At 47.1% G+C, this 25,267-nt stretch overlaps 4 protein-coding genes across 5 annotated transcripts; 3 read left to right on the forward strand and 1 right to left on the reverse strand.

Annotated features, from left to right (window-relative positions):
* Positions 1–2,217: 2,217 nt before the first annotated feature.
* Positions 2,218–5,894, forward strand: LOC136477870 (probable enoyl-CoA hydratase 2, mitochondrial). The gene is made up of 8 exons (XM_066476129.1): positions 2,218–2,448; positions 2,561–2,730; positions 3,859–3,933; positions 4,143–4,233; positions 4,336–4,387; positions 5,060–5,163; positions 5,248–5,324; positions 5,609–5,894. The coding sequence occupies exons 1-8, from the start codon at positions 2,280–2,282 to the stop codon at positions 5,786–5,788; spliced, it is 918 nt and encodes a 305-aa protein (XP_066332226.1). The 5' UTR covers positions 2,218–2,279; the 3' UTR covers positions 5,789–5,894.
* Positions 5,895–6,067: 173 nt separating this feature from the next.
* On the forward strand, positions 6,068–9,760 carry LOC136477869 (probable enoyl-CoA hydratase 2, mitochondrial). Of its 2 annotated transcripts, none has more exons than XM_066476127.1 (8): positions 6,068–6,739; positions 6,792–6,997; positions 8,011–8,085; positions 8,299–8,389; positions 8,492–8,543; positions 8,892–8,995; positions 9,100–9,176; positions 9,364–9,760. In XM_066476127.1, the coding sequence occupies exons 1-8, from the start codon at positions 6,577–6,579 to the stop codon at positions 9,538–9,540; spliced, it is 945 nt and encodes a 314-aa protein (XP_066332224.1). In that variant the 5' UTR covers positions 6,068–6,576; the 3' UTR covers positions 9,541–9,760. The 2 variants fall into 2 exon arrangements, with proteins under 2 accessions (XP_066332224.1, XP_066332225.1); XM_066476128.1 differs by having other exon boundaries at positions 6,828–6,997.
* A 6,934-nt stretch (positions 9,761–16,694) lies between these two features.
* On the forward strand, positions 16,695–21,545 carry LOC136477874 (ubiquitin carboxyl-terminal hydrolase 3-like). The gene is made up of 9 exons (XM_066476132.1): positions 16,695–16,821; positions 16,936–17,067; positions 17,186–17,242; positions 18,343–18,448; positions 19,149–19,207; positions 19,298–19,372; positions 19,750–19,798; positions 19,913–19,989; positions 21,268–21,545. The coding sequence occupies exons 1-9, from the start codon at positions 16,771–16,773 to the stop codon at positions 21,349–21,351; spliced, it is 690 nt and encodes a 229-aa protein (XP_066332229.1). The 5' UTR covers positions 16,695–16,770; the 3' UTR covers positions 21,352–21,545.
* Positions 21,546–21,680: 135 nt separating this feature from the next.
* LOC136477872 (protein ROLLING AND ERECT LEAF 2-like) lies at positions 21,681–24,821 on the reverse strand. Its single transcript, XM_066476130.1, has 3 exons — positions 23,511–24,821; positions 23,258–23,403; positions 21,681–22,983 (listed from the first exon to the last, which is right to left on the reverse strand). Exons 1-3 carry the CDS (start codon positions 24,052–24,054, stop codon positions 21,952–21,954), a joined length of 1,722 nt encoding a protein of 573 aa, XP_066332227.1. The 5' UTR covers positions 24,055–24,821; the 3' UTR covers positions 21,681–21,951.
* Between the last annotated feature and the right edge of the window lie 446 nt (positions 24,822–25,267).

A 25,267-nucleotide genomic window follows, 5' to 3' on the forward strand; every position in this document is an offset into this window, starting at 1 on the left:
CGATTGGGTCGATTGATGTGCGAGCAGAACAGAAGGGTTGACCTTGCCCTTTGGAGGCCTACGTTTGGTGAGGCCGATGGTTAGCAAGCACATCAAACACCCTAATTTTACCGTAAGATGGATATATAAAATTTTGGCTAAGTCTTTAAATTTACCATGAGATGGACATGCTGAAATTTGCTAAGCCTGGATTTTTACCATGACTTGTACATTGTCAAATTTGATTTTTACCGTGGGACAGACATATGCAAAAATGGCTAAGTCTGAATTTTTGCTATGACTTAGAGACTAGAATTACCATGGATATGTAATTTGAATTTTTACCATGGCAATGCCATATTGAATTTTATTGTGACTTGGATATGTTACAATCTGTCTAAATCTGTGATTTTACCATGAGATGGACATATGTATATTTACCACGAGATGGTCTTATTTTTTACCGTGGCTAAGTCCAAACTTGACGAGACTTGTTTTGTTGTCATATCCTCAGAGAGTACTCAAACTCGTAGTAAGGTATTAAATTGAGTTGCTATACAAATTTGGAAGATAAAATATCGCAAACTGATTTAGGTTTAGGTCCAAAATCAAAGTTTGTTGTACTCAACTCAAACTACAACTTCTATTAAAGGTCAAACTTTATATCTAGAAAAGAAACTATAGTTTTACTGTGGTCAAAACTGCATCATGAAAAAGGGTGTTAACTATTGATCCAACACTTAGAAACATTTTTAGGCTCGTTCATCAACATGAACCCTAGATCATTTTTTATCCTAAGTATTTCTATGTTGTTTTAAGTGCTCAAATATCAAGTCAGTGTAAAACTCTAGAGTTAGTCACATTTCTCAATATCCAAATCATGGTAAAATTTTAAATTTGTCGATGTCCAAGTCATGGTAAAATTCTAGTCTTCAAGTCATAGCAAAAATTCAGACTTAGCCATTTTTGCATATGTCTGTCCCACAAATTTCAGCATGTCCATCTCATGGTAAATTTAAAGACTTAGCCAAATTCTAAGTTGCCCATCTTATGGTAAATTTAGGGACTTAGCCAAAATTCTAAGTTGCCGGTGATTGTGAGGTAGGGTGAAGTGGCGAGAAAAAAACCCGAGAAAAATGAAGAAATAAGAGGAAGAACGCTCGGGTAAGAAGTGCGGTTAAATGCAGGTATCTCGGCGCCATTCACTCTGGCGCCGAGCCCCTGGCAGGCCATTTTCCCATGCCCAGGACCTCGGCGCCAGTGACCGTGGCGCCGAGCTCGGCGCCAGTCACTCTGGCGCCGAGCCAAGGGTCCATTTCTGGAATTCTTTCCGCCAGGGGTCTATTTGAGAGAAACTTTCAAAAAAAAAGGGCTAAATAGTAAAAAATTCGGACCCACAGTGGGGTTGTAGTCAGAGACAGAGGCGATCCAGTGCTACGGCGTCATCCAGGTAGTGGCTGCAACCAAATGGAGCGTAGGAGGCCGCCGGGGAAAGGTCGTGGCGATGGTTGGACAGAGTGGGTCAGATAGGATGTGGCGTGGGAGGCCTGGGCGGAGGGGCACAACATCTGTCGGGTTACACACAAGAGAATGGCGACAGGGGGTAAGGCATATGCGGATAGAGATAAGAAGGCAGGGCATTCTTCTCAGAAATTTGGCCACGAACTAGCTTACCTATTAGCCATCAATTTTTATGGACTAAGGCTAATTTTAGCTAATACTTTCTCCGTTTTTTATATGTCATATTAGGACACATTTGGATCTTTTGCTGATTACTGTATTACCTAGCTGGGTAAGGTATTAATACAAGCAACTTGTTTAGATGTGCAACAAGATCACATCAGTGCTTGTGTTTCAAGATTTTTCTCACCAACTTTAGCCAACCAGATTAGCTCTCCAGCCTCAAGGTAACCTCGCCCAGCAAGGTGAGGGTAGCAACAAAACTAAACACATCTTTAGTTTTGTCCTAAATTAATTTATATTTTTTATATAGCTTCTGCTTTACAATTAAATATACATTATATTTAATACATACCACAAAGTGTTTAGAAAAGACTTAGCTGTTCGGCTGGTGGTTTTTGCGGCTGGTAAGTCGACTAAAGCTGATTTATTGTGAGAGAAAAATATTATTCTATTTCTAATAAGACTGGTTGATAAGTTCGAGCGATACAGTAGATTCAGTATTCCACGTGTCTCGTTGGACCTATGCAGCCACCAGCCAGGGCCCACAGACGTCCGAGTACTTTGCCCACGGCAGAGTGCTAGCAGTGGCACCAAGCTCGTTCCCCCGACTGTCCCCAATGCGCAGTCCGCGAGGCCTCCTCGCCGCCTCCGGCTACCTTGCGGGCCGCCACGCTCCGTCGACCTCCGTATCCACCACTGCCCACCACTCCCTATTCGCCCGCACCTTCCAAATCCTAGCCCAGCCGGAGCCCGTCCGTCTCCAGAAGCTCCCGGCACCCAACTCCGGTCTGTGAACCCGCCACCTAGAAGCCACTGTCGCCTCTTAATTTATTATTTTTTTGGTAGCCGTTTTAAAATTCCTCCTTTTGATTATTCTTTGTCCTGGGTCCCGGTTCAGGGATCTTAGAGCTGAGGCTGGAGCGGCCGGAGGTCAAGAACGCCATTAATTGGGATGTGATGAGGAGGCTGCGGAGCGCCATAGAGAAGATTCAGGCCGATACGACGGCGAAGGTCGTCCTTGTTGCGAGCTCCGTGCCGGGGGCTTTCTGTGCAGGCGCCGATCTCAAGGTCTGGACTATTCAGCTTGGTTAGATGGGTTTAGCCGCTTGGATGTTGGGACACAGTTAAATGAACATGAGTTTCGATTTGAGTAGAAGACAGGCAAAACTGGTTTAGGTGCATGTGCGTATTCCAGATTAGTTATTGATGATTAAAGAGCAGCTGCGAAATGCTATCAGCAGAATTGATTGGTGAACTTTGCGCAATGCTGATATTGATGTTCAGAAATATTGTTTGTCTTAGATTTAATTGTTAATAAGAAAAGGAATGGTTGGAGTGGTGTGAAGTGGAGTGGGGAAAAGAAAGACTCAAGGCTAAGCCAACACATAGAAGAGTCGGTATCTTGAGGTGCGTCTAAGTATATGAGACAAAGGTTGGGGCATGTTTTGATGCAATTTCTTTTGCAAAGAATGTTTGAAGGACAACTCTAGAAACTCTAGGGTCTATGATTAGTAAAGACTAGAGTGTGTGGCTTAAAGAGGAACAACCATGACCCCTCATATATATGGTGAACTACTATTATTCCACATGTGACTGTGATTGCTCTAGATATGATTGTATATAGTTTTGGTATGCACTAAATAAAGTAATTTATATCGGGAACCAATGGAAGTTAATCTAGAAATCTTTAATATTTTGTTTCTTTGATGGCTGTTCTATTTCTGAAACTCTTAACTTTTAACAGTGACTAATTGTTTCTACGATTTCTGATCATTTCCTAATTTTTGAAACATTATGTATAGCATCCTTAAAATGTTCCTTACAATTTAATCATGGATATGTCCCACAGGCCCACCAAGTGACCAAACTCAGGTCGGATGCTTTTTTATCTTTGAGAATTAATAATTTGTAGCATATCTTTTCTATTAGCAGCTATAGAATGATTGCCGTAAGCCTTAATTATGTAGTGACATCAGAGTACTGCTAAAAGGATAATTTTTGCACACTGCGCTATGACATTGATTTCTCAACCAATTTGTTTGACATATCATAATTAATACAGTAATACTTGCCTCCTTGCCTCTGTCCCTTGTTTTGACCTTTAGATCATTTCAAGAGTGAAGAACATCATATTCACTGTATAATGACTAATGAAACGACAAGGGTCGCATCTCAGAGCAATACTATTGTTAGCAGGAAAGGAGGCTAATGAAATCTTCTGACGTTGGGGAGTATGCTAGATCCTTGAGATCCACATTTTCATCTTTTGAGGTTTGCACCTGGAACTCAAGTTTAATGTGCCCTTTTGCATTTGTAACATTAAATCAACAAAATGGGTAATGGGTAAACATACAACTACGCACATCTTTATACAAGTTGCTCCATGACTCATTTGTCTTATCATTGGCCATAGTTATTTGATGTACATATCAGCATATGTTGTTCTCACAGTACTTACAAATCACAGTTTGTTTCAATAGGCACTCCCTATTCCAACAATTGCTGTCATTGAAGGAGCTGCCCTTGGTGGTGGGCTAGAACTGGCTTTGGCATGCGATCTCCGTATATGTGGTGGTGCCTTTGTTCTGGAGTATTACAAAATTCTGTCCATCCTACGGGATAACTATTTCCTGTTGTTTTGGTTATTTAAATGCATACCTACACTCTGTGCAGGGGAAAATGCTGAACTTGGACTGCCAGAAACAGGCCTTGCTATTATACCTGGGTATGGAAATATATAACCTACACAACCTACACTGTGTTTTACTTTTATAGTTTTATATACGATTTTTTCAAGGAAATGTCAAGATGCTCTGAAACAAAATAGCCTGAAATACATAGGGTGTCCCCAGCCTGGTGCATTTTTTAGTCTTGAATTGTGACGTGATAAATCTAGCCGTAATTGGATGTGATTTCATAGAAAATAAACTGCTGGCTTCGATAGGGGGCAACTGACCATATCCTGAAATATGACGTTACTGCTCAGGAAGACTTAGCCAACATTATGCCTGAAGACTGACCTTGTAGTTAGCGTAGATTTATTCACTTCTTTGACGTGGCTGGCAAAAGTTTGACACAAAGATTCAAGCATAAGGAACTTGTAGAAGTAAGCATCTACATCAACTTTAAGTACCTTGCAAATAGTCGATTTGCTATGTCGATGCTGAAAAGGCGAAACCGACAAGCAGGACTTTACATGATGTGTTTACTTTTCTAGAATCAAAATTTGATAGTGGTTTTCTTTGTCATGATAGAACTTTCCCACTGCATGTTTTGACTATAGTAATTGTGCATGCATTTCTTGATGTACTCAACATCGAAAAGTGCACAGAACCTAACCAAAACTACCAGAGTAATCTGCTTCGGTGAAATAACTTCCGTTTGCTGTACTATACAGAGCTGGAGGTACGCAACGCCTTCCTAGGATCGTCGGGAGGTCCAGAGCAAAGGAACTGATATTCACTGGCCGCAGATGTGGTGCAGCTGAAGCTGTAACGATGGGTAATGCTAGCCTTGTTAGTTGTTACCTATTTTACCTACTGATTACTTACTGCAACGGCTCTTCAATGTCTGTTTGCGTTTCAGGACTAGCAAACTATTATGTTCCAGCAGGGGAGGCTTACCAGAAGGCTCTTGACATTGCCTGTGAGATAACTCAGAAGGTAAGGGTCATTCTTAATCTGATCTTTCAAAGACAGGAATTTCTTCATGAGCTCACGCTTCCCATCTAAAATTTACATGCCACAGTATATATTTGCAACAAAAAAAAATAAACACAAATGCAGATAATAACAAGTTTCTGCCAGGATCAGTGAACTTGCGTGAACGATTTCATCGAAAACAATAATAAGTGAAATAATAGAACTTGCAGGGTTCATTTCAATGAGATCACTTGTCTGGTGGCCTGGCCCTTAATCCACTCTGAACTTGGTTCTCGTTCTTCCAGGGTCCCTTGGGGATAAGGATGGCAAAGAAAGCTATCAATGATGGGACAGAGGTCGCTGACATGTCCCCGGCGCTGGCTATCGAAGGGGAGTGCTACGAGCAGCTGCTGCACACGCAGGATCGCCTTGAGGCCCTGGCTGCATTTGCCGAGAAGAGGAAGCCTGTGTACACAGGAAAGTAGTATTAGAAGATTCTCAAAAAAAAAGTTATTAGAAACGATGATAATCGTCCTGAGAGTCTGCTACAACTACAAGGATTGACTTGAGCGAGCCGGCGTGTTTAAGGAAGGGATGGATGTGCACTGGGCCTTGGAATTGGTACGGAAGAGTGAAGAGGCCCAACAGCCAATGTTTAACCTGGTTGTTCAGCTTAGACAGGCTGTGGTGCATGGGCTACAAGGTTCGCGTCACGCTGTAGCCCGCGGCTGCGCCTGCGCGGTGGTTGGACTGGGTTGTTGTCACTTGTCAGCGTAGCGGTTCCTGCTAGTACGGAGTACGGCGCTGCTGCTCCGGTTTTCCGCAACGAGGGCAGCTGCAGCTTCGCCTCCGCCCGCCGGCGGCCGGCGTGCACGTGCTCCAGCTCATACTCACGGCCGGCCGTGGATCCTCCGGTCCCAACGACGTCTCATAGATTTGGGTCCAGGCGTTCAGCGCGGGCGCGGGGTGGGAGAGCTCAGGAGCTGCTCGGCGAGGACAATGCCCTGTTCGTTTCGCTGAACGCTGATTCTTGGTGTGCTGAAATTTGGCTTCCGTTCATTTGTGGTGAGACATCTTTGAAAAGTAGTAGTGCGGAAGAACGGAACGAATATTCTGAAAACTCGTGAATCGTGCCTGATCCAAAGATGCCCGTTGCGTCTTTCTCCCTCCCACTCTGCCCATCTCTACCTCTACCTGACGCCTGACGCGGCGACACATCGTCACTGCCCAATCAGTGTCCCAGTATTACCTACTACAGTCCAGCTCTCCCAACATGCTCGGCCTCCGGCGCCTCCTCGCTGTCTCCGGCCGCCACGCGCCGGAGGTCACCTCCGCCTCTGCGGCCTCCTCCCACAGCGCCGTCTTCTTTCGCGCCCTCCAAATCCTCGCCCAGCCGGGGCCCGTCCGCCTCCAGAAGCTCTCGGCTCCGGACACCGGTCTGTCTGTACTGACCCCCCCATCTCAACGAAATTTCGCATTTGCTTGTAGGGATTGTGTTTCCCAGCTGTGATTCGTTGGCTACAGGGATCGTGGAGCTGAGACTGGAGCGGCCGGAGGCCAAGAACGCCATAGGGAAGGAGATGCTCCAGGGGCTGCGGAGCGCGATCCAGGAGGTGGAGGCCGCCACGGCTGCAAACGTCGTCTTGGTGGCGAGCTCGGTGCCCAAGGTTTTCTGCGCGGGCGCCGATCTCAAGGTACCAGCTTCATTAGCTCTATTCTGGAAGTTTGATTTTGCTCATCACTACCCATTAGGATTCCTAGTTCGTGAGTTGTGTTGACACAGGGTATCTTTCAGTGGCAACAATTGCTTATTGCCAGTTTAGTTGCTATAGGTCTATAACACATACGCCTAGCTTCTTGTTTTCGTTAGACATATTATTGCAATTTGGATGTCTATAACACATATGCTGCCACGGACAGTGTTGAAGCTTCACGTAAATGTTAGAGGGGGCCATTAGTGCTAAAAGAGCTAGGTTAGCAATGCTTAAGCATGATTAAGTATAAAACTGCAAAGCAGTATGGGATTTTTTTTTGGGGGTGGGGGTGGGGGGGGGGGGGGGGGGGGGGGGGGAGGGGCTGACCCTTTTGGCCTCAGTGAAGCTCCGCCAGTGGACACGGATATTTTTGTGAGACTAATCTTGATTGCATTATTCCCCACACTTCCAAGTCATTGCTGATGGACTAGTTGCTCATATTATGTGCTGGGAGAATTCATTATCCTGGGAAGACAATTTGTGAAATATATGATCATTTTGATTTCAAAGAAAGAAAGAAATGATTGTAGGTGAAAAACTTTGGCTTGCTGAGTTTCTAGAGCACATAGAGGACTTTGGTATTCAAACGGTGAAACGGATATCAGAAAAAAAAAGTATAAAAAAAATTAGGAACATTTTTGCATATTTTTTATTGATAAATTGAGAAAAAAACAGAGTCAACAGGTCAGACTTATGCTCTATCAATAGGATGATTGGTGATGAACTCCAAAGTTAGCATAAATGTATTACATTTGGAGTAATTTAAGTGGCTATGGCTCTTTGTGCACTGTTTACAGTCTTTCTTTATGAAGTATTTTGTTTGATTTGCTATTCAAGTGCTGGCCATTTGTTTATATTTGACCTTTGTATATCAGTTATAAAACTAAACCATGTATCCGTTTTACAGAAAATGACGGATGCAATGATGTACTGCATGTCCTTTATGTTGACAGGAAAGGAGATTGATGGGCCCTACTGAAGTTCGGGACTTCGTTAATTCCTTAAGGTCTACATTTTCATCCTTTGAGGTTTGTTGCGAAGTAACAATATATTCTTCTATATCTATACAGTTGCTCTCAGATTTTTAGAAAATTAGGAAATCCATGGTGTTGAAAAGTGAAACTTTAGATAAAGCTACCCAGACCAATGTTCATGTCATATGCGTTCTCAATTGCATTTTAACTGACAGGTGTTGCATAAATCCTCCAATAGATGTAAATTTTTGTATCATGTTTAAGCAGGCACTGTCTATTCCTACAATTGCTGTTGTCGAAGGGGTTGCTTTCGGTGGTGGGTTAGAATTGGCTCTGTCATGTGATCTTCGCATATGTGGTAGTGATTTTAATCTGCATCAATCTTATGCTTATGGGAATAGATTTTTCTCATTTCTTTCACCAAATGAATCTTTTTTTTTTCTTGTCAAAATGATGCAAGGCGAGGATGCAAAATTCAGTTTGCCAGAGACTGGCCTTGCTATTATTCCAGGGTATGTCACCAAGTCTGTTCTTTACTTTGTAAGCTCTTTTTTTTTTACATGCTGTTGATGTTTTCTCTCAAATGAAGTTGGAACTGCAGTAGCCATGTGAATTTAATTATAGCTACAAGTCAAACCTGTTCCTGCTATACAATTTTTTGCCTTAATGCATGCATTCCACCCTTCATAACATTGTTAAAAATTTCAGCCTTGATTCTGATTTTCTTGAAACATAAAGGCTGTTGTATTGATCATTATACTTGAGTGGCATATCACAGTGAAATTACCTTGAGAATTATTTGGAGGTCCACTTTCAAATGATATTTTCAGCTCTTGACATCCATTTGATACAATATACAGTGCTGGAGGAACACAGCGCCTTCCTAGGATTGTTGGAAGGTCAAGAGCAAAGGAACTAATATTCACTGGTCGCAGATTTGATGCAGTGGAGGCTGTAACTATGGGTCAGTTTAACATCTTGAGATTTGCTTCCTGCTGTTATGACTTCTTATTCCTCAAGGACACCTTTTATCACTTCTTAGAAGGGTTATGTATGCTCACATGGCAGGAGTAGTAAACTACTGTGTTCCTGCCGGCGAGGCTTATCAAAAGGCTCTTGAACTTGCGCGGGAGATAAACCAGAAAGTAAGAAACCGCTGAACAGACTACATGCTTTATTTGGCAGAAGAATCAGCAAAGTTATTGCCATCTGAGAATTCCCAGCAGATACTTTCTTTGTCTGTGTTAGTTAATTTGCTTCAATTGATTCATGCTTGTCGCAAGATCACTGCCCCATCATTGTAAATATTATGAACTTGGTTCTATATTTCAGGGCCCGGTAGCGGTAAAAATGGCTAAGAAGGCCATCAATCAAGGGGCAGAGGTAGACATGCCCTCAGCATTGGCTGTTGAAGAAGAATGCTACGAGCAAATCTTGCACACTCAGGATCGTCTTGAAGGTCTAGCAGCATTTGCCGAGAAAAGAAAGCCTGTATATAAAGGGAAGTAGGGGATGGTCTCAGATTCATAATAGAAGGTCACATTAACATGCCACCCCAATAATATTGGCATGATTGCATGATATGTGCAAATTCATGTATTTCTCTGTAACTTTCAGAAAATAAAATGCATCTGGTCTGCTACCTACGTATTTTGAAGTGAATTGGACTTAAGATAGACAGATTAGACCAGATTCTCCTGGGCTGAATGCAGTCCATTTCCCCTACAAATGTGGATCACAATCTCATACTCTCTGATCACTACTGATCAAAACAAGCCATCCCGCTGTGAGATTGTCCAAATTAGCATCGAGCTAATGCTTAATAGTTTGTAGCATGAACATGGAGTTACCCAATAGGAATTGGAATTGCTGGCACCCGGAGGTCCGATGGGATAGGATTCCGTCGGACGGTACCGAACATGCAGCAGAACGGCCCATCTAAAACGCATCACACTCCCACTGTATCCCTACAGTCCTTCTCCGTCTGTCTCGTCCCACCCCGCACGCGTACCCCATCCCCGTCTGCCTTGCCCCGCCCCGCGCCCACCGCTCCTTCCCCCTGAACCTCTCCTCTCTCTCCGCACAGGCGGGACTCGGGAGTCGGGATGAGGACGAACACGTCCCGTCCGCAGAACCCCAGGCGCGCCGCATGCCCCATCCGCCGGCCCCTGGCTCGCCGCGCCCCTTCCCACGTGCCCCGGCTATGCCCAACTAACTCTCTAAACATACCTCTAAACACATGAAACACTTACAACATAAAACATTTGAATGCAATATACGTATGAAGCAGATGAAACATTTGAAACATACCCTTGCAACATGTGTGTGAAACATATGCAAACATCCATATAAAATCACTTGCAACTTGCAACATGAAAACACTAATTGCAACATAAGACTGAAACAGCTGAAACATTTTGAACATACTCTTACAACCTATGTGTGAAACATATGCAACATCTAAATAAAAACGCTTTCAACGTACGTCTAAAACAGATGAAACATTTTAAACAAACACTTGCAACATGCCTCTGAAAAACTTGCAACATGCCTCTGGAACACTTTGCAACATATACAACATCCCGATCTACTTTTACAACGTACCTTTAGAACCTGTAAAACACTTGAAACATACGCTTGCAACATGTCGGACGCGGGAGGTGGCAGAGCGAAGAGTACCACGGGATTGGTTGCCGCGAGCTTCTTCCATTGGGGGCACCAGGGCATGCGGAGCCTCGTGCGAGCGTGAAGTACGGCACAACCACGACACCCTCGCGGTCCCCAGCCACAGTAGGAGGTGACGAGGAGGACACCGACGCCGGCGTCGGCGCCGGCTCCGGCGATGAGGGCAGGGGTGGGCGGTAGGCGCGACTCCAGCGGCGCAACCTGGCGTTACTGAGGAGAGCAAGGGCCCCAGGGCAGAGGAAGCGGAGGTGGTCGCCGTTGGAGAAGCCGAGCGGCGGGTGAGTGGTAGGAAATGCCGCGACAGCTGTGCTTGTTCGAAATGCCGCAGACTTTTTTTTTTGAGAAACGGTGAAAGAATGAAGGTAAAGAGAATCAGCTTTATCGGACTAGTAGTGCACAGGCCCAGCTGCGTCCGGCCAGTCGGGCGCCTAGCATTTCCATACCCAATAAGCACAGCAGTCAATTTTGCACTTCTGAACGATGAACGAGCAAAAGAAATCGTTCTACTAACTTGTAAGTTTGTTGGACTTGTAAATATGTCCGTGCAGTGTAACGAAAGAAAAAAAGTATTAAACATTAATGAAAAACGAAGATGGGTTCTATAAAATTTTAATGTTATATGTATTTTATGATAACCATGGCATCATCGCATGTGTTAATATTGGTAATAATGTGACAACGTCCTATTAATCTTGTATCAAAATAAAATATAACTGATAATTTTTATCTCCCGTTATAAGGCATAGAAATATTTTCTCATGAATGTAACGTAACTCTGATTTTCATACTATCCATGCATGTGTCGATGTAAATAAATATCGAGTCTCGTGGCTTTCTTTGAGGGTCTATCAAAATATGTAATTTTAAGGGTTAGTTGAATTCATGCCATTATAATTTTTGATGTTTGAAGAAACGTCATTACTGTTCGTCTATTTTGAAGTATGCCATTACAATTCTTCGTTTCCCACAAATATGCCACAGAATACGTATGGACACGGCCTGGGCCCAGCTGCAGGTATATACGAAGACGTATACTTCATCGCGGCCTCTCTCCCCTGTCACTGACACACGGGTCCCATATGTCATCTTCTTCCTCCCCCTCTCCTCATCTTCCCTTGCTGAGCGCGTCGATGGCGATGGCGAGCAGCAGCAACAGCACACGGCCGAGCAGCAGCAGCAGCACGCGCCCGAGCGAAGCTCGCGGCCTGGGCGGCTCGCGCCTAGCTGCCGGCGCCGCGCGCTCCTGCTCACGAGCCTGACCGCTCGTTGTAGCCGCTCGCGAGCCTGGCCTCCCGCGATGCCATAGCGGGAGGGAGCTCTGGCTAGGCCTCTCCTCGACGCCGGCAACCATGGCCCGCGGCCACTCACGCCTCTCCACCAGTGCCGCTCCCGCTCGCAAGCTCTGACACCCGCTGCAGTAGCTCTCCTTCGCGCTCACGAGCCCGCCCTCCCGCACCGACGCCATGGCCCGCGGGAGCTCCGGCCAGGCCTCTCCCAGACACCGGCAGACATGGCCCGCACCCGCTCGCGCCTCGCCCCCGGCGCCCCCGCTCCCGCTCACGCGCTCGAACGCCCGCTGCAGCAGCTCGCCCTCACGCTCGCGAGCCCGGGCGCGTGCTCCGTGCGCCGCCCAGTTCGCCCGCTCCGCGCCGGCCGTGAGCTCCGTGCTCCGCGTCCTCCGCACGCCGCCCAGGCCACGAGCTCCGCTCACCCGCGTGCTGTTGCTGCTCGGCCGCGTGCTGCTGCTGCTTCTCGCCATCGCCATCGACATGCTCAGCAAGGAAAGATGAGGAAGAAGAAGATGACATGTGGGGCCTACGTGTCAGTGACATGGGAGAGAGGCTGCGATGAAGTATACGTCTTCGTATACGCCTGCAGCTGGGCCCAGGTCGTGTCCATACGTATTATGCGGCATATTTGTAGGAAACGAAAAATTATAATGGCATGCTTCTAAATAGACGAATAGTAATGACGTTTCTCCAAACATTGAAAATTATAATAGCATGAATCCAGATAACCCTAATTTTAATTCCTATTTAAAGCTGTCAAAGAGTTAGTTTCCATCGTGTCAAGTATGGTCTGTTGATGATTTTCATATGGCAGCTCTAGTTGAGAATTGCAAGGATATATGCGTACAATTTAGAGATACATGTATTTAGATTAGATTGGTTAATAAACTGGTTAAGGTTTCAGTTAATAAAAAAAAGATTATTCCTAATTAAAACTACGTCACCAACTTAGTAATACAAATATTTATTTATTACGAAAAGGCCGAGGGGGCAAAAATACATATAATATTATATTTACCCAAGGGGACGACGTGCTGCGAGCCGTTTATTCTCGTAGTTGTTCATGGAGCTGACGGACGAGATCGTACGTACCGGTGGCAATGGTGAACCAGATGAGCATGTTCCACGGGACGACGGCGCGCAGGTGGAAGCCCCCCCCGGGTACGTGGTCACGTTCCTCAACAAGTGGCGGCAAGCACATATACCTGGCCATGCAGCCCGGCCCGAAGCCCGGCCTTTTGGCCCGACACGAGCACGGCCCGACACGGAGGCTGGCGGGCCCGGGCTGGCCCGGCCCGGAGGGGCAGGCCGTGCCTGGGCCTTACCCCAGGCACGTGGGCCGGCACGGCACAGCCCGCTACAGAGCGCGCGGCCCGGTGATGGCCGGCAAGCCGGCCTGCTAAGAGCCCCGGGCGTAGTGTCGGCCTGCTCCCGTCTCGTAGCCGGCCCGCCCCCACCCCCCTAACCCTAACACGGTAATACCCTTCCCATCCCCCGCGCATCCCCCTCCCGGCGTCCCCACGCGGCCACGCCGCAGCTCCTCCTCTCTTTGCGATTCGCGACGCGCCCAGCTCCCCCTCCCTCCCCGCTCCCCACTCGCGGCATCGCTCTTCTCCCTTGCTCCCTCTCTTCATTCGCCGGCCAAGTGTGGGCGCGTGGCAGCGGGCACCGCGTGCTCCACCCCCGGCCACGCCGCCGCCTCCCCCATCCCCATGCCGCCGCCTCCAAAGCTCCACCTCCACCACGCGACGACGTCGAGTGCGGCGGTGGCCGCCGCCTCCACGGCCCCCGAGCGTCTGGCTCTGGCCACCTCCTCCGCGTCCCCCTGTAGCGGCTTGAAGTGGAGCGGCCTCGATCCGGCCTTCTACGCCTTCGATCCGGTCGCTACTTCGCCGGACTCGCCTCCTCCGCCAGCTACTTCGCCGGATCCGGCATCAAGTGACCCGGGGGAAGCTCGCCGGCGGCCGCCGCCACCTCCACTCCTCGCCTCCCCCTCCTCTCTATCGCATTTGGTGGGCCTCGGGTCGGCCCGACCTGCTAAAAAAGCCGGGCTCATCGGGTCGGCCTGGCACGGAAATTGGCCCGACAGGCCGTGCCTGGGCTGTCGGCCAAGCACGATGGACTGGTGCGGCACGGCCCGGTGGCCCGATGGGCCCTTTCCGTGCCGTGCCCTATCGGGCCGTGCCTAGCACGGCCCCGTGCCGGACCGGCCCGTTGGCCATCTATACAAGCACATAATTTAATCCTACGTATTCCTCACGCTGGGCGGCACCTTGAAGACGTTCTTCCACCCGCGCTCCTGCCGCGGCACGAATACGAATTGATTCTGGACGCGTACATACATTGGGAATATATGTACGTTAATTGGGCACCTATACACGTGTGGCACATATATGTCTTAAAAAAACTCATATTTGAGATTGAATATGAGTCTTACATCTTACATGTAAGATTATGGATGACGGATAACTCATATAGCACGACGTGTAGATCAAACGGCTGTTATAGAGGAAGAGTAAAATCACGCGACGAAGGGCTCATATAGTACAACGTATAGATTATTACAGTGGAAGAGCCTTTTTATAGTGTGAGCGATGACGATGACCATGATACGATAACTCTAAGTCTAAACGAAGCTATGCAGCAATGAACAACAGCCCACGGGCTGTTGTCCGACCCAGGTAGGCTTCCAGCCCGTGCGCCGCTTAGCCGCATGGGCGTGCGCGTGTCCGCGTGTGGCGTACGCCACATTGCGTCGGGCATTTTACATTTTTACCATTATTAAGATCGCCCCTCCCTCGATTGTCATCTTTACGATGCCGCTTATATATTTACCATCTTTAAAAATCGTGCGTCTTCCTTTTGCCACATTTGCTCGTCTGGCACGCCACGGCGACACGACACGGTGGCGTCCAGTCAGCAGGGCAATGCGAAAAGACCAGCATGCCCCTGCCTATCTGCTGAAGAAGAGAAACATGTTTTGCAATGAATTTGTCATGGCCTTTTTGTTTGAATGAATCATCAGTTGTAATTGGCAAACCATTATTATGACATGCAAAAAAAAAATTATCCAAGCATAATAAGAGAAGCACATTCTGGAGGCACATTCTGGTCCTTAAAAAACGAGATTCACATTGTAGCTATCTAAAAATAAGAGAGGCACATCATGTCCATGCAAAATAATAGAAGCACATCAGCTTTAGGAAATTAAGGTCACCACATAAAGTACTTGTTTGTGGCCATTGCGGATTACAAAGGAACCAAATAGGGGTAGTTTGTGGCCATACATATAGAGTTCTTGGCCATTGCCCATTACACAGAAGAGCACGCTGATAGCTATGCCCATTTCATTACAATAGAAGGCCATGCAAAATAATGGTTCTGGTCAATTACACATATTATGAAGAGTTCAGGCTCTTAACAAAATAAAAGCAATATTCCAGTTCATCTTCAGTCTCCACTTTTCTTTCATCCTTAGGTTTTCCTCACTTTCTTTGTCAACTGCTTCCTCCTAGGTGTCATTTTCTTCACAAGCTCAACTTGCAGTTCATCTTCTGGGAATAGGGTCCTATTCAAAACAAGAAAAGTCATAGATACAGTAGCATACATAGGGACATGAACTGCAAGTTGACTCAATAGCATACCTCATAGCTGTTTTAGTTTCTTGGACATGAACTTCTAAAGGCATCATATCCACGATATCTTTCTGTGCATGAATTGCAGATAACTCATTTCTTGTAGCTTCTATTTCTTCTCTAGCTGCTGCTTGTGCTGCTTCTCTTGCAGCCACAGCCTTTAGTTCAGCTTCCTCAGCCTCTCTCCTTGCCTTTGCTGTAGCTTCCCTTGCCATTGCTCTTCTGGTTCTTGGAGTGACTGCTTCATCACCAGCAGCACCTTTGTTTGCTTTCTTCCTCCCAACCTGGACATTACTCTTCTTGGTTCTTTTCCTGCAACAATTAAAAAATCAGTTAATAGCTATGACAATTAGTAAACAAATACAATACATGAGTTAAGAAATCACCTTTTCTTGGTTCCAGTGAGGGAACATTTCCAGCTACCACCCCTGTGACCATACTCTTTGCAGTTAGGGCACATGACTTGCCTAGTAGCTTTTCCACCTGTCTCCCTTGCTGATTTAATCCTATTCTTGCTGGTTCAACAGGCGGCGAGGGGTTTGCGTTTCCGTGACTCTGTGTGCTCTGCCGGCCTACTTGAGGCCTAATTCCCTAAACAATGGCCCGTTGAACCATGACCCCATGAACCCTAACCCTAAATGCCGTGGAATGTGGGTGCAAAGGGGCGACAGGGGGCACGTACCTTCGCTCCGTCGCGGTGGCCGCCGTGGCTTAGGGACGGCCGGAGGGGAGCAGGCGCGGCGGTGGCGGGCGAGCTGGGGAAGAAGAACGCGTCGGGCGTCGGCGTCGGATGCCCGCACGAGAAAATGGACGAGCGAGCGACTAGGCCGACCCGTTTCCTTCCCTTCAGCAAATAGCCAGGGGCAGGCAGGTCATTTCGCACCGCTCTGCTGACTGTGCGCCATCGTGTTAGGTCGCCGTGGCGTGTCAGATGAGCAATTGTGGCAAAAAGAAGACGCACGAATTTTAAAGATGGTAAATATGTAAGAGGAGCAATCATGGTAAAAATATAAAATGCCCCGTTGCGTCCGCGCCTTTTCCATTTCCACCCCGATCTCATTCTCTTCTGTCTTCTCCCCGCCCGCCTCAGTTTCTTTGCTAGTCGTCAGGCTCCGCCGCGCGCCGACAAGATGGGGAAGCGCTGGATCCCGCTGGAGGCCAACCCGGACGTCATGAACCAGGTGAGCTCGCGCGACCCCGCCCCCGCCTCCGCCTCCCCGGCGCTAGCTAGGGTTTCGTTTCCTTCTGTTTCGTGCCGCTCTCGCTAATTCCTGCCGCGGAGTGGGCTTGTGCAGTTCATATGGGGGCTGGGAGTCCCCGAGGGGGATGTGCAGTTCTGCGACGTCTACGGCCTGGACGACGAGCTGCTTGCCATGGTGCCCCAGCCCATTCTCGCCGTCCTCTTCCTCTACCCGCTCACCTCCCTGGTAAGTACTCGCTTTCATTTCCCCATTGGATGGTGTGATCAATGGCGTGCTTGGCTTTGCTTTTGGTTGTGTGATGCCAAAGCGGGGATTGATAGGTTCGTTGTCTTTTGCTGATCAGGACGAGGAGGAGAAAGAAGAATCAAGTGCCTCTACCACATTGACTGCAGGGGGCAAGGTGTGGTTGTATCATCCTGTTCTATTTTTCCTGTCCTATGATTGTAATTGTAATGTTTTCAACACAATGTCTTGGCCACTTTAGTGATGCTCTCCGTGCCCTGAAGTAGGATAGAGAAGGTTTAATTCGAATTGTGCTGAGAGATTTTGATTTGTGTTGTTAGAATTGTATGTTGATTATCTTGGTGAAATTTGTACATGTTACCAGTGTTGGTCCTCCAGTCCTTGAAACAGCTTTTGTGATTTAGTTTGGTATTCACTGCAATGTCATCTTGTGATTACACATATCCACTTGTGTTTATAGGTGATAGGTGCCCAGAAATTGGAAAAGAAAGTAATTGTAGCTGTTATCTAGGTAACCAGATATTGAATTGTACATTTTTTTCACTTGGTTATTTGTTGCTCTAAGCTCTATCCACGCTACCACACTGGTTTTGTTACTGGTTGAATCAAGTACAGTACTATGTGGAGGTGGTATATATTACTTAATGAGCCCTTCACGAACTGAGCCTTTATGCTGTTACTAAATGAAATACTCAATACTCAAGGAATACCTACAATTTTTAGATCATCAAGTAAATCTCCACTGACTGATTCTGCGTTGTGGTACCAGTACCTATAGAATTGCTACATAAAAACCTATCAAGATACATTCATTTTCTTTGGTTAATTTGCTGGATATGCACTAATTTTTCTGTGGCACATCACAGCTTTTCACTGGGAAAATACAATGTTAGATGCTCTATGTATCAATTTCGTAATACTATGAAGTATCAACTTCTTATGATATCCAGCTTTTGTTCTTACTTCACTTTTTGTAATACTCAATAAACTATCTGTTTCATTTTTCAAAGAACCAGTTTATTCACATCTGGCTCCCATTTTCTTATCATTCCATTTAATGGTATGAAAGCAAACAGATACATGTGCTTCTTCTTGTTTACTTTTTGAGTTTTGCATAATTTTCTGATGGACATCAATTCACATGTATATTTGTCTTCAATTTGAACAAATGTTAGTTTATTTGAATTTCCTTTTTACCTTGAGAATATTCCTGAGTCAATGTTGGATCTATATTTTTCTATCCCTGAATTTGTGTAGGAATTGAGCAAGAAGGTATACTTTACGAAGCAGACTGTTGGTAATGCTTGTGGAACAGTTGGTGTTATTCATGCAATAGGAAATGCAACATCTCAAATCAAGCTAGGTAACTTTGGAACTTCAGATTTGCATTGATCTAATGGTGTACTGTCTTACATTTTACAAGTTGCTGTTTTGAGTCACTATGAGTCTTAGAAGGCTGAACTTCTCCTGTTCTTGTGCCAATTCAGCTAGTTTGCTCGAATGTAATTAGTAACTAGTAGGCAATAGGCATTCAGGTCTATTTACCAACAGTTAGTACTATTTATGATATCAGTCTTCAGAGTGAATACTTTGCTTGGATTTATGAAACTTCATTGTGTCCTCTTGTCTCTGTCACTAGTCAAACTAAAAATAGTTTGACTTAATCACTTAATCAAGTGGGTTTAGCTTGAGACCTGAGGGCATGGTTACTGGCCAATCAGCATATTATGGAGAAAACTACAATGACACTCTATTCAGCTCCTTGTCTGTTTCGCCTTATGTTTCCATGATCTATTATCATAAATTGGAAAGTTTTCATATCCTGATCAGTTTTTTTTTCCGGCATAATATTATTGATGTATAGTTCATATTTTCATGAAGGTAAGTATTGACGAATTGTGACTTGCCCAGTAGCTATGCACACTTTTCTCTCTCTGTATGTTGTGAACTTTAATTTGTTTTTATTGAACATGCACCTTAAATGGAGTAGTTTGAATTTTAATTACATTTGACTTGCTTGTAGCATGACTTCATGGCCTCATGGGTACCTTTCATATTTGCAGTTGAGGGGTCCTATTTTGAGAAGTTCTATAAGCAAACAGCTGATATGGATCCAGTCCAGGTTAATATTCAAATATGTAACTTCATTTTTCCGTACTCGTCATGGTCAAATTTGTTTTGTTCTCATGTATGAAATATTTGCTGCCATCAGCGTGCTACCTTTCTCGAGGAAGATGATGAGATGGAGGATGCACATTCTGTTGCTGCATCTGCTGGTGACACAGATGTAAGCCCACCCAAGCAGTTTCTTCTGATATGTATATTATTTGAGTTCAGTGTTAAATTTTATTCACTGGAGTATGAAATCAGTTTTGCCTCTTGACATTATTGTTGTTTCAACTCTTTTTGTTAAATGTTGCTGACAGAGTATCATTTATAAGAGCCATAGTTGGTACTTGGTAGTTTCTTCCATTTGCTAGTTCAGGTGGTAACCTGCAGGGCACTCAAATAATATGCTCCTTGAAGCAATGTTCAATAAAACTAAAAGCTCAGTGCAATAATGGTAGATAAATAATTAAATGTCCTTGATAATAGTAGTCCTCTATTCCTCTCTAAATTTTGTTGTCTTTTGTCATCTTAAAATTGTCTTGCTTTCATGTGCAGGCTAATGTTGATGTTAATGAACATTTTGTATGTTTCTCCTGTGTTGATGGTAGGTGGTGCCAGTATTGCCCCAGTAAAATAGTTCATCTTACAGTTTGTAGCGCACATCTATTTATTTATTAGTAAGCTTCTGATATATATTTTTTTCCTTGGCATGCATCAGGTGAACTTTATGAGCTTGATGGACGAAAATCACAACCCACATCCCATGGCCCTTCATCACCTGAAACCTTGTTGCAGGTGCAATATTTCCTTCACTTTTGCTTGCTTCTTGTCTTCAACCTTTTGGTTTAAGAAATATGCAGATTTCTGCGACTTGTCATGTGGGTTGTTTCTTTACCATATAGTTTGGTGCTTTTGTACCTTATGTGAATAAAAGTTTATGAGTAAAATGCACTGCTGGTCCTGGAACTTGGTTTGGTGCCATCCAGGTTCCCAAGCTTCCAAAACGCACATCCAAGTCTCTAAAGTTACTAATCGTGTTGTGTGAGGTCCAAATTACTATAACTTGAATTAATCCGCCTGCATGTCATGCTGATTGCATGATGAGTTGACATAACCGACATCGGGGTCTATAAGCTGGTCTTATCTCCTTCTCACCTATCGGCATGTGGGCCCCATGTCTGTCATTTCATTGTGCCATCAACGTGTGACGTAGATGTATTAACTCAAGTTATGGTGATTTAGACCTCAAGTGAGTAAGTGACATAATTAGTAGGTTTAGAGCATCTCCACCAGTCTCCCAATAATCTATCCCCAATATGTATGTTGCCTAGTATTATTTTTGTGAATATTGGGGGAGTTGCTATAGCAGTACTCCAATATATCTCCCCCAATACCAATATGAAAGTTGGTTCCCGTAGATATGTATGGGAAAAGATGGCTGAAAAGTGAAAGTTAGGGTGGGCCCTATGCTATTGGGGAGATGCAACTTCCCTTTGTTTGAGGGCAGACAATGGAAATATTGGTGGCCACCAAAAAAAGTGAGGTATTGTGGAACTGTTTAATAGGGATAGGGAAGGTATTTGGGGGGACTGTTGGAGCAAGAGAAAAACATAGTTACTTCCAATATGATAGTTCTATTTTATGGGGATATGGGAAGGTATTAGGGACTGCTAGAGATGCTGGCCTGGATGTGCATTTTAGCAGCCTGTTCGTTTCGTCGTAAGCGATCGTGGATTATTTACTGCTGGCTGGTTTGGCTGGTTTGATGTGAGAGAAAAATACTGTTCCAGCTTATAATCCACGATCGTATAAGCCCAGCCGAGTTCTATGAACAAAGGTGCATCTTATGAATAAAACCGAAGGGTTTAGTGCTATTGTTCCTTTTATGAATAAACTTTATAAATATGGAGATGTGCATGCTAATGTGTATTTGCATTTAGCTTTGTGCATTCTTTGTTTTGCCTAATGCAACATGTGTAATTGTTTATGTACCGATGTACCTTTAATTTGTTTTCCTTTTTTTGTTCTATCATAGAAGAGCGATCTGATTGTGTGCTTTAAATCTGTCCACAGGATGCTGCAAAAGTCATCAAAGCTAGAATTGCAGAGAACCCTAACTCGATGAACTTCAACGTCATGGCTCTTTCAAAGAAGTGAAGTATACTGTGATGGATGGGTTTTCTTTGGCAGGATACGGGCCCCTTTTCCTTACACTTCTGCTGTGCACTGCACCGAGTGGGAGGCTTGCATAGGGGAAACAAATATAGGAAAAAGCTTTATATGACCTGAGATGTTTGGTTGATGACTCGATGTATTCCCGTGCCTTCTTGATGCAGAGAAATGGTTTTACACGATTTCACCTTTTTCCGGAGATTAGTTATCAAATGGAGACTTGCATAGGACGAGTTTCTCTTTGTTGTATCTGAACCATTGCAGCGTCCTCCGCAAATCGATTCCATAATAAAGCTAGCATTTCTATGTTTTCCGTGCAAATGCATGTAGTTTTCTGCAGAATGTGACTCATATTAAACGGAATTGATAACCCCTGGCAAACCAATGGAAACGTTGGGCGGGGGGATTGCATGCATTTACAAAGGGTAACAACACAGCCAAAAACACTACGATAATGTGCCTTATTCGTATTTCTATGTTCTCTCTTTGTGTTCTGTATTGTATGTATATATATAGGTGCTGAAAACATGAAAAACAAAAATGCAAACGCAAAAAAGAATGAGCGGGTATTAGCTACTACTACTATTACTGCATGTTGGTGTTCTGCTGTGGAGCCCTGCACGCGGCGTCCAGCGAATTCGCAAGCGACGCCGAGAACGCGGACATCGACTGGAACACGGCCGGCAGCTTCCCCTGCACGCCGGTGACCGTGGCCGTCCTCGTGGCGTCGATGGCCTTGGCATGCCTCCGCATCTCGTCCTCCACCATCTTCCGGCAAGCCGCGATCTCGTCCCTGCGCTGCGCCACCTCGTTACCCGCGTCGCGCGCCTGCATGTGGTCCCTCCACGCGGGCCTCCCCCAGTGCCACATCGACGTGACCCCGGGCAGGTACGAGTCGTAGTAGCTCTTCTCGACCTGCCGCAGCATCCGGGACTTGCGGTCCAGCTCCCGGGAGTACTGCCTCACGCGCCGCGCCACCCGCAGCTCGTCGCCCTGGAGCGCGTGGATCCCGCGGACCGCGCCCGCGAAGCTCTTGATCGCCTTGAGCACGTCCACGCAGTGCACGCGGTCGAGCACCTTCCCCCACCGGTCGACGAACGCGGCGAGCTCCGCCGCCACGGGGGAGCCCACCGCCTCGGCGGCGCCGCTGACCGGCGTCAGCGTCAGCTTGAGCCAGCCGCCGATGGCGTGGACGTAGTCGCGCTGGTGCTTCGCCACGTGCGCCATGGCCGCGGACCAGGCGTTCATGGCGGCCTCGAGCGCCCGCGTGGCCTGGTGGTGGATCTCGGTCGTGGGGTCCATGGACGTGCGGCTGCTCAGCCCGCGCAGCTGTTGCGCGAACAGGCTCTGCGCCTCGTGGTGCTGCCGCATCGCCCGCCACATGTCGAGCGTGGCGTGGCAGAGCTCCAGGAGCTGGCGCGCGAGGTGGGTGTCGCGGAGCTGGGCGATTGCGGACGAGGTCGCGTCCACGGACTCGGAGGCGGTCTCGAGCTGCGCGCGCGCCCTGTCCCACGCCGCCTTGAGCTTCTGGATGTCCACGTCGATCTTCCGGCTGTACTCCTGGTCCCGCAGCTCGGCGAGCTTCTTGTCGTGCCTTATTTGCAGTTTCTCCCTGCCCTGCATGGTAATGGTATGGTAAACGTAAACATCACGTCGTCCCAGTGGTAAGACAAGCTATATATATCATCGTGGCTGCTTTAGCCTGTTCGTTTGGCTGGCTTGTCGTAAACGATCGTAAATTTCCACCTAAAACAGTATTTTTCTCTCCCACAAACCAGTCAGCAGTACTTCTTCACGAACCAGCAACGATACGAACCAGCCAACCGAACGGGCTGTTAGCAATTGACAACAACAATGCAGGAAGCAATTGTGTTTTTTATTATTGGATCACCTTGACATCCTTGTAGAGCTTCTTCTCCCATGCGAGGAGCTGCTGCAAGGTGGCGCTGTGCCTCTGCCGGCTGCTCATGCTGTCGATGCGGTCGAGCGCTGGCGCCGAAAGGCAGCAGAGCGCGCCCAAGAAGCTGTGTGAGCCACCTGCAAGCAAATTCAGGTGGCCAGTCAGTGACACGACTCACCACACACGTCTTCTCATCCCATTGGCCAGTCAGTGACTGAGTCTGTACTGTGACGCGGCGGCTTACCCTTGAACTCGGTGGTACTGGCCTCAAGCAGGCTCGACACCGTGTCGCCGGCGACGCTGGCCTTGAGGAAGTACTCCTCCAGCCCCGCCGCGACCTCCGCGAGGCTACGGTGCCTCACGACCATCCTCAGCTCCTCCTCGGCACCATCAACGCCGACGCCTTCGGTCCGCGTAGGCGCTGCCGCCACGCCAACGCCAGCAGAAACGCCGCTGCCCCCGTCCTGCTGCCGCGCCTCGCCCTGTGGCTGTGGCTGCTCCATGGCGCGGAGCAGCGGCGGCGGCGAGGAGGGGACGACGACGGGGCGGTGCGCGATCACCGCGGGCGGGGTGTGGTCGGACACCGGGAGCGGCTCGCCGACCGCGAAGCGCGTGAGCGCGGACGCGACGACGCCGAGCGACCGGAGGTACGCCGCGTGCGACGCCGCCAGGTGCCGCCGCAGGCGCACGGCCTCCCGCATGAGCCGCCGCCGCTCCCGGCACCGCTTCGTGTGCTCCCGCGCCGCCGCGCGCGCCGCGTCCGCTTCCCGCGACGAGGCGGCTCCCATTCTTGCTTCGAGGCTAAGCTGCAACTGCAAGCTAGCTAGCGTATGTACGGTCGCCGCTGGAGCTGGAGGCGACTACGCTGCCGATGTGGGATAGATTATGCGAGGCGATCAGGCGAGCAGTGGAGAGAAGCTGCGCGCCGAGCAGGTTTAGGAGGGTTTAGCAATCGAGGGAGTGTACTTATCGGCGTCGATCATCTTGATGGCGCGTTGGTTACGAACACGCACCGAACAGGGTAGTGGAAAGGAGGAAATGGAAGAGGAGAAAGGCGATCGACGGTATCAGGGAAGACGGGAAGGTGGTGGGAAAAGGAGGAGCATCATCGCGCCTGTTCAGATGGAGCTTACGCGTATCAAATGCGTGGTGTGTTTTTTTTTTAAAAAAAAATCAGGTTTCGGTGGGTGCACCAGACAGAATCCCAAAGCCATCCACGTACCTCTGCTGCTTTGCTGATTGATTACCAGCTAACTCCAGCTGAGTACCTAGTGTACAACTGCCTGTTGCTATTGTAAGCTGACTCGTGTCAGTACAAGCCGACACTCTGTGCATATGAGAAAACTAAAAGCTGTATGATCTAACATTGTGAACAGGTCATCATCCTCAAAGTATGTATGTCGAATTGATCAACAGTTCAACACTGCTATGGGCTATGGCCTTTGGGTGAAGGCCTAAGGCGCGTGCATCAGCTGAATTGAACCGTGACGATTGCTCCATGCGACCATGCACAGGTGCCCTCGTCTTACGGCCTGTTCGGCAGGGCGTAAACGATCGTGGATTATTTATTGTTGGCTGGTTTGGTGTGAGAGAAAAATACAATTCTAGCTTATAATTCACGATCGTATACGAGCGAGCGAACATGCTGTTACTTTGAACTGAATATATGCCGATGGTGCACGTGTTAGCCAGAGTTCAAGGTTCTTCGCGCCGGTGGTTCTAGCACTCCACGAGGAGTCCAAATTCTCGTTGCACACGGTAGACATCCAATTGAACACAAGCACAAAAGGTAGTCATCATCATCATCCTAATCCAAACGACGACTCAAGCATGTCTCTACGTGGGCCTTTTCCTTAATTCCTTGCACACGTTAAAAAAACTCGAATCGTGTGCTGTCGGCTCGAAAGCGAGGAGCCAGGATGAGAGGATCTCGCACGAAGGATCCTAATGTATACTGATTCCTTTGAACAACAGGGGATTTAAATATTCATGGTTAAGGAT

Source organism: Miscanthus floridulus, chromosome 8 (assembly GCF_019320115.1).
Source record: "Miscanthus floridulus cultivar M001 chromosome 8, ASM1932011v1, whole genome shotgun sequence".
NCBI lineage: Eukaryota > Viridiplantae > Streptophyta > Magnoliopsida > Poales > Poaceae > Miscanthus > Miscanthus floridulus.